General features: G+C 41.4%; 1 protein-coding gene across 2 annotated transcripts in view; it reads right to left on the bottom strand.

Moving 5' to 3' along the window:
* Positions 1 to 13,541, bottom strand: part of ELP3 (elongator acetyltransferase complex subunit 3) — a 78,203-nt gene that overhangs the window by 62,196 nt on the left and 2,466 nt on the right. For both annotated transcript variants that reach the window (XM_066314590.1, XM_066314591.1), the window contains exons 3-7: positions 12,435 to 12,573; positions 9,201 to 9,271; positions 7,526 to 7,589; positions 6,324 to 6,392; positions 5,435 to 5,589 (exon numbers count right to left, since the gene is read on the bottom strand). In XM_066314590.1, the coding sequence (XP_066170687.1) occupies positions 5,435 to 5,589; positions 6,324 to 6,392; positions 7,526 to 7,589; positions 9,201 to 9,271; positions 12,435 to 12,573 (498 nt within the window). The remainder of the gene's footprint in view (positions 1 to 5,434; positions 5,590 to 6,323; positions 6,393 to 7,525; positions 7,590 to 9,200; positions 9,272 to 12,434; positions 12,574 to 13,541) is intronic.

Genomic DNA, 13,541 nt, shown 5'->3' with positions numbered 1-13,541 from the left:
CTCCTGGCACAGGCAATCGATGGAAATCCAAGGAAAAGGTGGAGTCTGGGAGGAACCAAAAGCAGCCATCGGCCCCCAGGGTTCTGGGATTCCATCTGGAAAAGGAGCTTTTTGAGGGATTGATGGCCCAGCTTGGGAATAACTGTGTCTGCTCTGCACCCGGGTGTTATCTCAGGCACAGAGAGACCTGAACTGCAGAGGATTTCAGGAGCTGCAAACTCCTGACTCTGTCACCCGCAGCCTTACCGAACCCCAGGCAGCACACAGCACCCCTAAAACAAACTACTGAGAATCATAAATTATCTCCACGGCTCTTAAGATGCCGAAATCACAGAAATCACGAAAATCACGGAATTGGTTTGGGTGGGAAGGAGCCTTCAAGATGATCCAATTCCAACCACCTTCTGTTAGATCAGGCTGCTCCAGCCTGGCCTTGGACACTTCCAGGGGCAGCCACAGCTCCTCTGGGAATTCTATCCAAGGGCTACAGCCAGGAATTCCTTCCTAAGATCCCATGTAGCCCAGAATGGCGGTGGGAAGCCGTTCCCTGTGTCCTGTCCCTCCATCCCTTGTCCCCAGTCCCTCTCCAGCTCTCCTGGAGCCCCTTTAGGCTCTGGAAGAGGCTCTGGGGTGTCCCAGGATCTTTCCTTTCTCCAGGTGAACATTCCCAGCTCTCCCAGCCCGCCTCAGCAGGAGAAGCCAGAGCTGCTGGTGCAGTCCCAGGAGCTGCAGGGACGCAGATCGCTGGTTTTCCTGCTTTTCCCAAAGCTCTCCTCGGTTCCCTCATTAGGAGTCAGCTCCCGGCGGCTGCGGTGACTCACGGTGGCAGCTCAATAAGCCCAACATGACTCACGGGTCAGGTGAGAGGAGCAGCCATTCTCATTTGCATGTGCATTTTACACCTTCTTCAGCCTCTGACTGTCCTCGGCAAAGAGCAAAAAAAAATAAAAAGCAGCCGCAATCAACTCTCAACACTCGGGGTTTGATGGGGAGCAGCTCCCGGAGGGGAAAAGACTGGAGCTTCTCCCAGAGGGAAAGAAAAAAAAAATTTCCATCCGGCAGAGATTCTTCAGCAGAATCCTTTGGTAATTGCAAACCTGCTCCTAAGGAAGGGAAGCTTATCACCGAGGCCACAGCCACCCAGAAGGGCCCAGAAATTCCAAAGTGGTGCTCTCAGTGAGAAAAATTAAAACTTTACTCCGTCTTCGCACAGAAGCAAAGATCCCCCCTGGCGCTGCAATTCTTTACTCACTCCTGGGCCAGCCTATTTCTCAAGCAAACCCAAGCACCTCGAGCTAAGATCTCTCTGTCTGCACGCTCTAAAAAAGCGTTTATTACCCCAAAAAAAGGGAGGCGCTGCAGAAATATTAAAACCCAGCAGCGCTTTCCCAGGGAATTCATTTCCTTCCTCCCCTCTCAACGGAGTCGCTGCGAAAAGCCTCCAAGTTTTCTTGTTTATCATTGCAAAAAAAAATTAAAAATCACACTTTTGATCGACGAGTTCATGCATTAATCTGCAAGAAAACCCGGGATTTCAGGTGAAATCCAAGGGCCAGCCCGGTTTGAGGGATAATTTCTTTATCCAGGTCCCAAGTGAGGGACAGCACCGACCTCCACGGCAGGCTTTGGCCATTTATGCTCGGAACTGCACGGAATCACATCCTTTTTATCAGATTAGCCAGGGCCAGGAGCCTCAGAGGGCTGGTGGAGATGAAGCATTACAAGAAGAAAATTGAAAATTACGTTGGGAGGAGGATGGAGGCCGGATTGATGAGGCCTCAGCTCGGGTGGGCGCGTGGCTGGCAGAGCAGGGCACGGGTTTGGGACAGAAATTACTGGGGAAAAAGGGGAAAACTGGGGTTTGGAGCAAGCTGGGAGAGTGTGGGATGGGATGAATGAAGGTTCCTTCCAAGCCAAAGCATGCCAGCATTCTGATTCTCTCCTGGATGAAGGTCCTTTCACACGTGAAGGAACCTCGGTACAAAATCTGAACTTAAATCGTGATTCGCCCAAGAAATAAAGCCTCCAGAACCCCACCTGGAGTGAGGGTGAGAGAGGCAGATCCCAGGGTACTGAAGAGTGCAGTGCCTGCAGCACAGAACAGGGAAAAACGCTCCCAGAACTGCCCACAGCCTCAGCTGGAAAGCGGCGAAGGAGCTGAATCCTCTCCACAAAGAGAAATCCACCCAACCCTGGCTGCTGATTTCAGGTGTCACTGGCCATCCCAGCTGAGGCTGCAGTGACACAGTGCAACAACCACGCTCCAGAAGCACAAAAAGCAGAAGCTCTGATTCATCTCCGAGCCCTTTTCCTCCACCTTACAACACGTAGGAAATGCAACTCCAGCAACTCCCACAGAACTCCCGTTCACCAAGCATTTAGCCCGAGTTTTATGTTTAAAAAAACCCCACACCTTTATTGATGTGCTGAAGAACCCACACGTTGCCAGGGCAGGTTTTTTCTTGTCACCCTGCTCTATCTGTGTCGCTCTGACTCCACGGAGTCACTCTGGGTTTAAAATTGCTGTGGCAGAAATAGTTCCCCGATTATCTGCAGAGCAAAGGGCCAAGGCTGCTGCTTGAAAAATTATTTTAGGCCCAGTAAAATCAGCTAAGACACCTGCAGCAGGGAAAAAAAAAAATAAAAAATGGACTTCCCACACTGTGAATCACAGCAGTAATTTGAATGGACAACCTGCAACCACCACGTTCCTTCCCCGGGGAGCCGTGTCCTTCAGAAACTCTTTGCCCAACTTGTTTGCTATTTTATCTCGATAAAACCCACTTGGAAAGAGCAGCAGGGAGCTTTTTTGTTTGGTCTTTGAGCGAAGAGAGGCGGGGGAAGAAGGAAAAAAAAAAAAAACCACCAGAAAAAGGCAAAGAAAAGCAGCAGAAGCGTTTGGTGCCCTCCAGAGGAAAAACCAAATCAAGCCGCAGCTTTGAGATACAAAGGACTGGTTTTAAAATCACTTCTGCTGGAGATTACAGCTCTAAAATCACTCCTGTTGGAGATAAAAGTGCTAAGATCACTCCTCTTGCAGGTGGCAGCCCCAAAATCACTTCTCTTAGAGGGGACAAGGTCACAAACCAAAACCCCACCACAACGAGGCAGCAAACTGAACCCACCCAGGGGGACGCTGCCTCATTGAACAACTCCCAAACATCAACCCTCTCTGCTTTTCCTGCCCAAACGGGTTTGCTAAAAAAATATGGATATTGATCTAACACCGATATCCAACTCTGACTGACACAGACTCTCTAACAGTTTGAAGTCACAAAGTGTGTGTTTATCAGGACACCGGGCAGCTCCCGAATACACAACTGGAATTTACAGATGCTTCACAGGGCCTTTTTATGTACAAAAGTGTTGAATACCCAAAACACAAATGCATATTCACGACTCTGGTCCATCCCATTCCCCGCTTCGTATGGCAATTAGCCAAAAAGCAATTAAGCACGAGTAGTTTGTCCTTTTTATGGGGTGGGGTCTCAAAATGATGAAGTAAGATGAGTTTTCCTCGCTTTGCCTTTTTAACCTTTTAGTGTTGGTGACCCCTGGATCCTGTTTTCTCAAGACTCTCTGATTTATGATCACATTGTGTTCTTGGAGTCTATTGATTAAGTAGACAGGCCTCCTGATTGATCAATTCCTTAAATCCGGTTTTATTAAAAAAAGGGAAGTTTACCTCAACAATGTCTAGTCAGTAAAGGGGAGTCTACCTCAGCAATATCTAGTTTAACTAAAATCCTTAATTCTTCAAAATGTAAAGGGAAATCTACATCAGCAATATCTAGTTTAACTAAAATCCTTAATTCTTCAAAATGTAAAGGGAAATCTACATCAGCAATATCTAGTTTAACTAAAGTCCTTAATTCTTTAAAATGTAAAGGGAAGTTTACCCCAGCAATATCTAGTTTAACTAAAATCCTTAATTCTTCAAAATGTAAAGGGAAATCTACATCAGTAATATCTATTTAAACTAAAATCCTTAATTCTTCAAAACGTAAAGGGAAATCTACATCAGTAATATCTATTTAAACTAAAATCCTTAATTCTTCAAAACGTAAAGGGAAATCTACGTCAGCAATATCTAGTTTAACTAAAATCCTTAATTCTTCAAAATGTAAAGGGAAGTTTACCCAGCAATATCTAGTTTAACTGAAATCCTTAATTCTTCAAAATGTAAAGGGAAATCTACATCAGCAATATCTAGTTTAACTAAAATCCTTAATTCTTCAAAATGTAAAGGGAAGTTTACCCCAGCAATATCTAGTTTAACTGAAATCCTTAATTCTTCAAAATGTAAAGGGAAATCTACGTCAGCAATATCTAATTTAACTAAAGTCCTTAATTCTTCAAAATGTAAAGGGAAATCTACATCAGTAATATCTATTTAAACTAAAATCCTTAATTCTTCAAAATGTAAAGGGAAATCTACATCAGTAATATCTATTTAAACTAAAATCCTTAATTCTTCAAAATGTAAAGGGAAATCTACATCAGTAATATCTAGTTTAACTAAAGTCCTTAATTCTTCAAAATGTAAAGGGAAGTTTACCCCAGCAATATCTAGTTTAACTAAAATCCTTAATTCTTCAAAATGTAAAGGGAAATCTATGTCAGCAATATCTAGTTTAACTAAAATCCTTAATTCTTCAAAATGTAAAGGGAAATCTATGTCAGCAATATCTAGTTTAACTAAAATCCTTAATTCTTCAAAATGTAAAGGGAAATCTATGTCAGCAATATCTAGTTTAACTAAAATCCTTAATTCTTCAAAATGTAAAGGGAAATCTATGTCAGCAATATCTAGTTTAACTAAAATCCTTAATTCTTCAAAATGTAAAGGGAAATCTACATCAGTAATATCTAGTTTAACTAAAATCTTCAATTCTTCAAAATGTAAAGGGAAATCTACGTCAGCAATATCTAGTTTAACTAAAATCCTTAATTTCTTCAAAATTAACATCTCAAAACAGCACGGAGAATTCAGCATTTGCTGCCCCCTGCCTGGATCAGGCCGTGGTTTCCGAGCTCAGGAGGAGAATGTGACACCCAGGTGCTGCAGGTTTGGGGCTGAGTCATCCCTGACGTCCCAGGCAGGAGAAAACCAAAAAGAACAAACCCCCCGTGGCCCTGGAGTTTCGTCACAACATCCAAATCGAGGTGACGAGGCGTGACAAGAGGCCGGAACGCCAAAAAAAAAAATTTAAAATAAAAAAAAAATCAAGAGGGGAAAAAAAAACCTAAAAAAGTTTGGCTTTTCCTGCGTTTTCAGGAGGGTGCTGCTTTGCAGAGCTATAGATATCCCCTGCCCAAAAAATATATTTAATGAACACTCCCTTCCAAAAAAAAAAAAAAGAAAAAAATTCCCCTCAGTGTTTTATTTTTTTAAAGAATAAACAATTTAAACTCTCAGCAATCCCCTCCTCACCTGACGGCCTCTGCCACGTTGTTGGAAGTGTGACCCGACAGGGCGTCGTGCAGGTTCCTGATGAAATAATCTCTGTAATCCTCGGGCAAAGCCATGAAGGTGCCACCCATCACGATGAATTCCACTTTGTCCACGCTGTGGCCCAGCTGCTTCAGCTGAAAAAAAAAGATTAAAAATATCACAGGGGGGTAAAAAGCTTCAGAAGGAGAGATTTGTCTGTAAGCATCGAGTTTTTTTTTTTTACGTCGCGTTTACTTCTTCGGTTGTTTTGTGAATGAGAAATTAATTTTTTTTTTTTATAAATTTCCCCTTGCAAAAAAAAAAAAAAACCACCTTCAAAAGTAATTTTTTTTCTACTGTGAGAATTCAGTGCAGGTATTGAACCCATTTCCCTGAAAAATGAGAATTATTTGAGTTACTGGTTCCATTTTGAAATAACCTGAATTTGGCCAAAATAGGTAAAAAAAAAAAAAATTTCCGTGAATCTACTTTGATTCTTGTAGAACAAAGAATTTCTGCTGGAATTTCTGGAATTTCTGCTTCAAATCTTGAGGGAGAAAACACTGAAAACACTGAACTCATGGAGAATTTTCCAGTGGATTTGGAGATAAAGAGGAAACTGATCGAAGCAGAACAGGACTGAGAAACTTTTCCCATCCAACTCCCAGAGAAACACTCAAATAAAATAATTTCGGAATTATCATTAAAAACCAGCAATTGCACAGAACACATCTCAGGAGGGGCTCAAAACTCCACCATTTATTGAATGGAAACGAGAGCTGCACAGTTGAAAACTTAATTTTTGCAGCCCACCAGTTCAAGAAATTGAAACAATTCTCATTTAATTTTATTTTTTTTTTGCATCCCAATCCCAAATTAAAAAATGTACCTGCTCCACTCTGTGCCTTGTCTGGAGGTAGGGATCGTACCGAGCTCGGATTGCCCTCATGGATGTTGGCTGAAAAAACCACAAAAAACCCTTTATTTTAGAAACTTTTTATTCCCTCTCACCAGAACGGCGTAAAAGAACAAAATCCAGCTTTCAGCCTGCTGAAAACTTTAAATCCTGATGGACCCAAGGCCTTCAAACCCCCAAACCAAAACCCTGTAAAACCATAAATACGGACCTGGCGCCTTAAATTCTTAAAAAGACACATTTTTCACCCTGAGATGGCAACAGGAGCCTAAAAGCACGGGAATTATTCAATTTTCAGTGTTCTCCAACAGCTCAAACATCTCTGCAGTGAGTCACAGAAGTGTTACAAAAATCACAAAAAAGTGTTTTCACCAATTACTCAGCCAGCCTCCTCTAGGCTCAGTCTGGGCTTCAAATAATCTCCAAATTAAATTTATTCCTTCAATTAAAATCCCCGAAACTTCCTTCTTTTCTGTCTGATGGAAGCCTACTGACCACATTTTAAGAAGAATTTTCTTTTGTAGCCTGGATTCACCTGGCATTTCCCATTTTTTTTCTTTCATGGGACAAGATTTAAATCACTGAGGTAACAACAGACAAAATTCCTGTTTAAAAGGATTTCTCACTGGTTAATCCAGTTGGATCTTTACATCATTTTCCTACTTCACACCCCTACCACAGCTGTGAGTTTTTTGGTTCAATCCAGTCACAAGAATTCACTCACAAACTGCTGTTAAACTTTCTGCAGACAACAGGGAGGAAACAGTTTGGAAATATAAAAATTTAGGGAGATATCACTGCAGATAAAAGGGAATTAATGCAATTTCAGAGGCATTAACAGCTAAAAAGACGGGGTTTTTTTAATCAGAATTTATATATTTTTTAATCCTGTAGGAACCTCTCCACTCCAATGTCTGGAGACCTTTCTCAGACAATTTTTAAAATTTTAACTCTTCCATTAATTACTGTAATTAAGAATTTCACTCCTAGACTTTGAGCTGCTTTAGAGCCCGAAGCTTATGAAAATCAGATTTTCACGGGTTTGATTCCTGTATTTGTATTTTTTTGGGGTTTTTGTTCTTGCAACAGGAGGGAGCTGCAGAAATAGAGCCCGGCCTAAACCAAAGCCAGGTTTAAGGAATGCTGGAATTCCCCCAAAACAGGGGAATCAGTACCTCATATCCTGTGTAGGACTGGGTGGAATATTCAAAATCAGAGTCAGGCCCCCCTGGGCAGTACCTGCAGAGTGAAAAAAAGAAAAACCAGAGAAAACAGGAATTAAACTCTCCAAATTTCCAAATTCCAACATTTTCTGTGATTCCCTGATGCTGAGGGGTGGAGCTGAGCCTGTCTGTGATTGCAAACACTAAATGGACAGTACAAAAGAGGAGTTTTAATTGATTTTAATGAGAATGGGATGTCCAAACCCAGCTGAGACCTGCCAAATCCCTACACTCACCTCGAGCAACCCAGTGAGACTTTCTGGAAGCAAAATCCATGAAAATATTTCTGGGATGCTGCATTATTTTATGGGAGCAGCCATCAAGTTTTGGGGGCAACTGCTACACACAGATTAATCTATATTAAAAAAAAAATCATCACAATTTGAATGTTTTCCATGATTCTCTCAAGAGTATCACTTTATTTGGTGCATAAAACCATTTTTTTGTTGTTGTTGTTGCATGGAGAGATGTAAAATTGAGATATCTCCCTGTCCCACCACGGGCTTTCCCAAGAAATTTAGGGAATTTCAGTATTTTCATGGTGCACTTTTTTTTTCCCTGAGCTTAAGAACGTTGTTATTTAACAAACAAAATTCTCCAAGTGCTCAGAGATGGATTCAAACTCCTCCAGCTCCGGCAGGAAAGGTGAGGGAGCATCCAGGGAATTTTCCTGATGGAGCAGATCCCACCTCCACCAAACCCAGCCCTGGGATAATTGATTTATTTCCTCACTGCCAGCTCACCCCGAGTCATCCGCCGCCGGTTATCAAATTAATTACAAATTAATCACCGTGCCCACGTTCAATTTGCTGGCCAAGGGTTTGTGCAGCTCAAATTCTGTTCCAGGCACAGAATTCACCTGGAACAGCTCAAGAGGAGCTGAAACAAAAGCCAGAGTGAAATCCATGGAATTCATGACGGGGAATGTTTGGAAATAAAAGAGGAGATGGGAAAAGCACAGCCAAGATCTCAAAGTGAAGGAAATGAGGAAAAAGAATTCAAAGGTAAGCAGCCAAACTTGTGTTTCTTTAACTGGAATAAAGCTGGGGTAATTCCAGGAGATTTTGGCTCTGCCATTCCAGACACAGCAGGAACACAAACCCCACAAGATTCTTAAGGAATTAATGATAAATTAATAACCAGGAGGTGGGAAAAAATCAGGTTTTGGTGTGGTGTGGGAGGGATCCACAACGCAGCCCCAAAATGCTGCTGGGTTTAGACAGGAAAGCTGGAAAAATCAGCTTTTGACTCACAGAAAGGGTGGAAAAGACCTCCAAGAGTCCCCAGTCCACGGATCCGTGTCCCTGAGTGCCACATCCACAGGGAATTTCAATCCCCTCGGGGATGGGGGCTCCAGCACTGCCCAGGGATGGCAATTCCAGGCAGGAATTGTTCCCAAAACCCAACCTGAACCTCCCCTGGGTGCAACTCCAGGCTGTTCCTTTTTACCCTGTCCCTCATTCCCTGGGAGCAGAGCACACCCGGCTCCTCCTGGGGAATCCCAGACTGGAAAAAATTCCCTCTGGAGCCTCCCTGGACACTCCCCATCCCCACAGGGTCCCTGCAGGAGGACAGAAGTGACCCCCAGGGGCACATCTGGGCACATCTGGGCCGTCTCCATACTCACACACAGATGTTGCCCGTGAAGTTGATGTGGGGGCACCGGTGGGGTTTGCACATCACGGCCACCACGGCGATCTGTGAGGGGGGAAAAATCACAGGAATTACCCCTGGGATCACCCAAAGGACACAGCTTCCTGCAGGGGGGCAGCTGGGGGTTGGTTTTGGGGTGTCCCCCGTGCTGAAAGAGCCCTGGGGGAGCCCCCGAAGGGGAAAACGAAACCAGCGAGAAACGGGAAACCCTTAATTAATCTGATTAAATATTGTTTAATGTTCTCGGGGTTCAGGGTAAATTGGGGTCTGATATGAAAAATTAGGGGGGTTCAGTGTAAATTGGGGTTTGATATGAAGAATTAGGGGGTTTCAGGGTAAATTGGGGTCTGATATGAAGAATTTGGGGGTTTCAGTGTAAATTTGGGTCAGATACAAAGAATTAAGTGGTTTCAGGGTAAATTAAAGAGTCTCACACAAAGAATTAGAGGGTTTCAGTGTAAATTGGGGTCAGTTCTGGAAAATTAGGTGGTTTCAGTGTAATTCAGTGTAAATTAAGAGTTTGATATAAAGGATTAGAAGGTTTTAAGGTAATTTAGGGTCAGATATGAAGAATTTGGTGGTTTCAGTGTAAATTAAGAAAGTTATACAAAGAATTAGATGGTTTCAGGGTAAATTTGGTCAGATATGAAGAATTTGGTGGTTTCAGGGTAAATTAAGAGTCTCATACAACGAATTAGGGAGTTTCAATGTAAATTGGGGTCTGATATGAAGAATATGGAGGTTTCAGTGTAAATTAAAGAGTCTCACACAAAGAATTAGGGAGTTTCAGTGTAAATTTGGGGTCAGATAAGAAGAATTAGGGGGTTTCAGTATAATTCAGTGTAAATTATCAGTTTGATATAAAGAATTAGATGGTTTCAAGGTAATTTAGGGTCTGATATGAAGAATTTGGTGGTTTCAGTGTAAATTGGGGTCTGATCTGAAGAATTAAGTGGTTTCAGGGTAAATTAAGAGTCTCATACAAAGAATTAGGGGGTTTCAATGTAAATTGGGGTCTGACATGAAGAATTGGGGGGTTTCAGGGTAAATTTGGGTCAGATACAAAGAATTAAGTGGTTTCAGGGTAAATTAAAGAGTCTCATACAAAGAATTAGGGGGTTTCAGTGTAAATTTGGGTCAGTTCTGAAAAATTAAGTGGTTTCAGTGTAATTCAGTGTAAATTAAGAGTTTGATATGAAGAATTAGAGGGTTTCAAGGTAATTTAGGGTCAGATATGAAGAATACGAAGAATTAGGGAGTTTCAGTGTAAACTGGGGTCAGATACAAACAATTAAGTGGTTTCAGGATAAATTAAGAGCTTGAAATGAAGAATTAGGTGGTTTCAGGGTAAATTAAGAGTCTGATACAAAGAATTTGGGAGTTCAGTGTAAATGGGGGTCTGATATGAGGAATTAGGTGGTTTCAGTGTAAATTATGAGTTTGATACAAAGAATTAAGGGGCTTCAAGGTAATTTAGGGTCTGAAATGAAGAATTTGGTGGTTTCAGTGTAAATTTGGGTCAGATATGAAGAATTAGGGGGTTTCAGGGTAAATTGGGGTGTGATACAAAGAATTAAGTGGTTTCAGTGTAAATTAAGACTCTCATACAAAGAATTAGAGGGTTTCAGGGTAAACTGGGGTCTGACATGAAGAATTGGATGATTTCAGGGTAAATTTGGTCTGATATGAAGAATTAGGGGGTTTCAGTGTAAACTGGGTCTGATACAAAGAATTAAGTGGTTTCAGGGTAAATTAGTTTGAAATGAAGTATTAGGTGGATTCAGTGTAAATTGGGGTCTGATATGAGGAATTAGATGATTTCAGCGTAGATTTGCATCAGATATGAAAAATTAGGGGGTTTCAGTGTAAATTAGAGTTTGATACAAAGAATTAGAGTGTTTCAAGGTAATTTAGGGTCTGATAGGAAGAATATAAAGAATTAGGGGGTTTCAGTGTAAATTGGGGTCAGATATGAAAAATTAAATGGTTTCAGTGTAATTCAGTGTAAATTATGAGGTTGATATAAAGGATTAGAGGGTTTCAAGGTAATTTAGGGTCTGATATGAAGAATTTGGTGGGTTCAGTGTAAATTGGGGTCAGATATGAAAAATTAGGAGGATTCAGTGTAAATTGGGGTTTGGTACAAAGAATTAGGGAGTTTCAGTGTAAATTGGGGTCCGGTATGAAGAATTAGGAGGTTTCAGGGTAAATTAAGAGTCTGATCCAAAGAATTAGGGGGTTTCAGTGTAAATTGGGGTCTGATACAGAGAATTAAGTGGTTTCAGGGTAAATTAAGAGTTTGAAATTAAGAATTACGTGATTTCAGTGTAAACTGGGGTCTGATATGAAGAATTTGGGGGTTTCAGTGTAAATTAAAGAGTCTCGTACAAAGAATTTGGAGATTTCATTGTAAATTTGGGTCAGATATGAGGAATTAGGTGGTTTCAGTGTAAACTGGGGTTTGGTACAAAAAATTAGGTGGGTTCAGTGTAAATTGGGGTCTGATATGAAGAATTAGAGGGTTTGAAGGTAATTTAGGGTCTGATATGAAGAATTAGATGATTTCAGTGTAAATTAAGAGTCTGATAAAAAGAATTAGAGGATTTCAGTGTAAATTCAGAGTTTGATTTTAAGATTTAGGTGGTTTCAGTGTAAACTAAGATCTGATGTAAAGAATTAGGTGGTTTCAGTGTAAATTGGGGTCTGATATAAAGAATTAAGTGATTTCTGTATAAATTTGGGTCTGATTCAGAGAATTACATGGTTTCAGTGTAAATTTGGGTCTGACATGAAGAATTGCATGGTTTCAGGATAAATTGAGGTCTGACCCAAAGAATTAGGTGGTTTCAGTGTAAATTTGGGTCTGATCTGAAGAATTAGTTGGTTTCAGGGTAAATTGGATTAATTGCTCTGCTAAAAAGATCCACAGCGACACGGATACAACCCCCCTCTTCCCTCAGGGAAAAATCCCAGGACATTTTGGGTTGGAAGCACCTTAAATCCCACCCCATTCCAATCCCAACCCTGGCTGCTCCTTGGGCACTCCCAAAGCAAAACCTCCAAGGCAAAAATCATCCCCACCAAGATTTTTCCCCGTGGGCACGGCAAACCATTTCCCCATCCCGGTTTTGGGCAGGAATTCACCCCAAACTTTGTGCTGGGAGCAGCGAGGGCGTGAGGGAAGGAAGGAAAACCAGTTTTGCCTCACCCCACTGGCTGTCCTGATGGGCTTGGCCTTGAGCTTTGGCAGCAGAACCTTCCTGAACTGCGGAGGGACGGCGGCGATGATGTCGACGAGCCGGGGCTGCGCCGGCAGCCCGTACCTGGCCGAGGTTTTGGTCTTCAGCCTGGCACCAAATAAAAATAAACAGCCCCAAAGTCACCCAAACCAGCCCCTGGCCCCCACAGAGATCCTCCAGCTCTGCTCTCCAGCCTGAAGGGTTGAAATGCAAACGGAAAACACAGAAAATAAACCCAAAAACCGCCGGCGGGTTTTTATTTATTTTTCCGTGTGCTCCTCTTCTAAATTTAAACTTCCTAATTTCCATCTGAGCTATTTTTTATTTTAAACCCAAATGATCTAAATTATTCCCTAAATTATTATTAAATTTCATCCCGATTTCCTTAATTTTTTCCTTAAATTTTCCTTAAATTTTCCTTAAATTTTCCTTTAATTTTCCTTAAAATTTCCTGAATTTTCCCTTCCAAATCCAGCTGGTTTTGCCCTGCCTTTGTGCAGCCTGGCAAAGCTCCTGCCTGGCCATTTTCAGGGACAGCTCCTGAGTGATGTTTAATTCCTGATGATGATTAATTCATGTGTTCAACCCTTACACGGGGGTTAAAATTCAGGGAAATTCAGGTTTTCTTGCTCCACATAAATAAAAATTCCTGTAAACGTCAAATTCAGGTTTTCTTGCTCCACATAAATAAAAGAGGAAGAAATTCCTGTAAATGTCAAATTCAGGATTTCTCACTCTACAAAAATAAAGAAAGCAGAAATTCCTGTAAACATCAAATTCAGGTTTTCTTCCTCCACGTAAATAAAAGAGGAAGAAATTCCTTTAAACATAAAATTCAGGGTTTTTTTCCTCCACATAAATAAAGGAGGAAGAAATTCCTGTAAACATCAAATTCAGGTTTTTTTCCTCCACACAAATAAAGGAAGAAGAAATTCCTGTAAACATCAAATTCAGGTTTTCTTCCTCCACGTAAATAAAAGAGGAAGAAATTCCTTTAAACATAAAATTCAGGGTTTTTTCCTCCACACAAATAAAAGAGGGACAAATTCCTGTAAACATCAAATTCAGGATTTTTT

This window comes from Sylvia atricapilla, chromosome 3, assembly GCF_009819655.1.
Source record: "Sylvia atricapilla isolate bSylAtr1 chromosome 3, bSylAtr1.pri, whole genome shotgun sequence".
Classification (NCBI taxonomy): Eukaryota; Metazoa; Chordata; class Aves; order Passeriformes; family Sylviidae; genus Sylvia; species Sylvia atricapilla.
The sequence above is the reverse complement of the archived record's forward strand: the minus strand, read 5'-3'. Positions and strand labels throughout refer to the sequence as shown.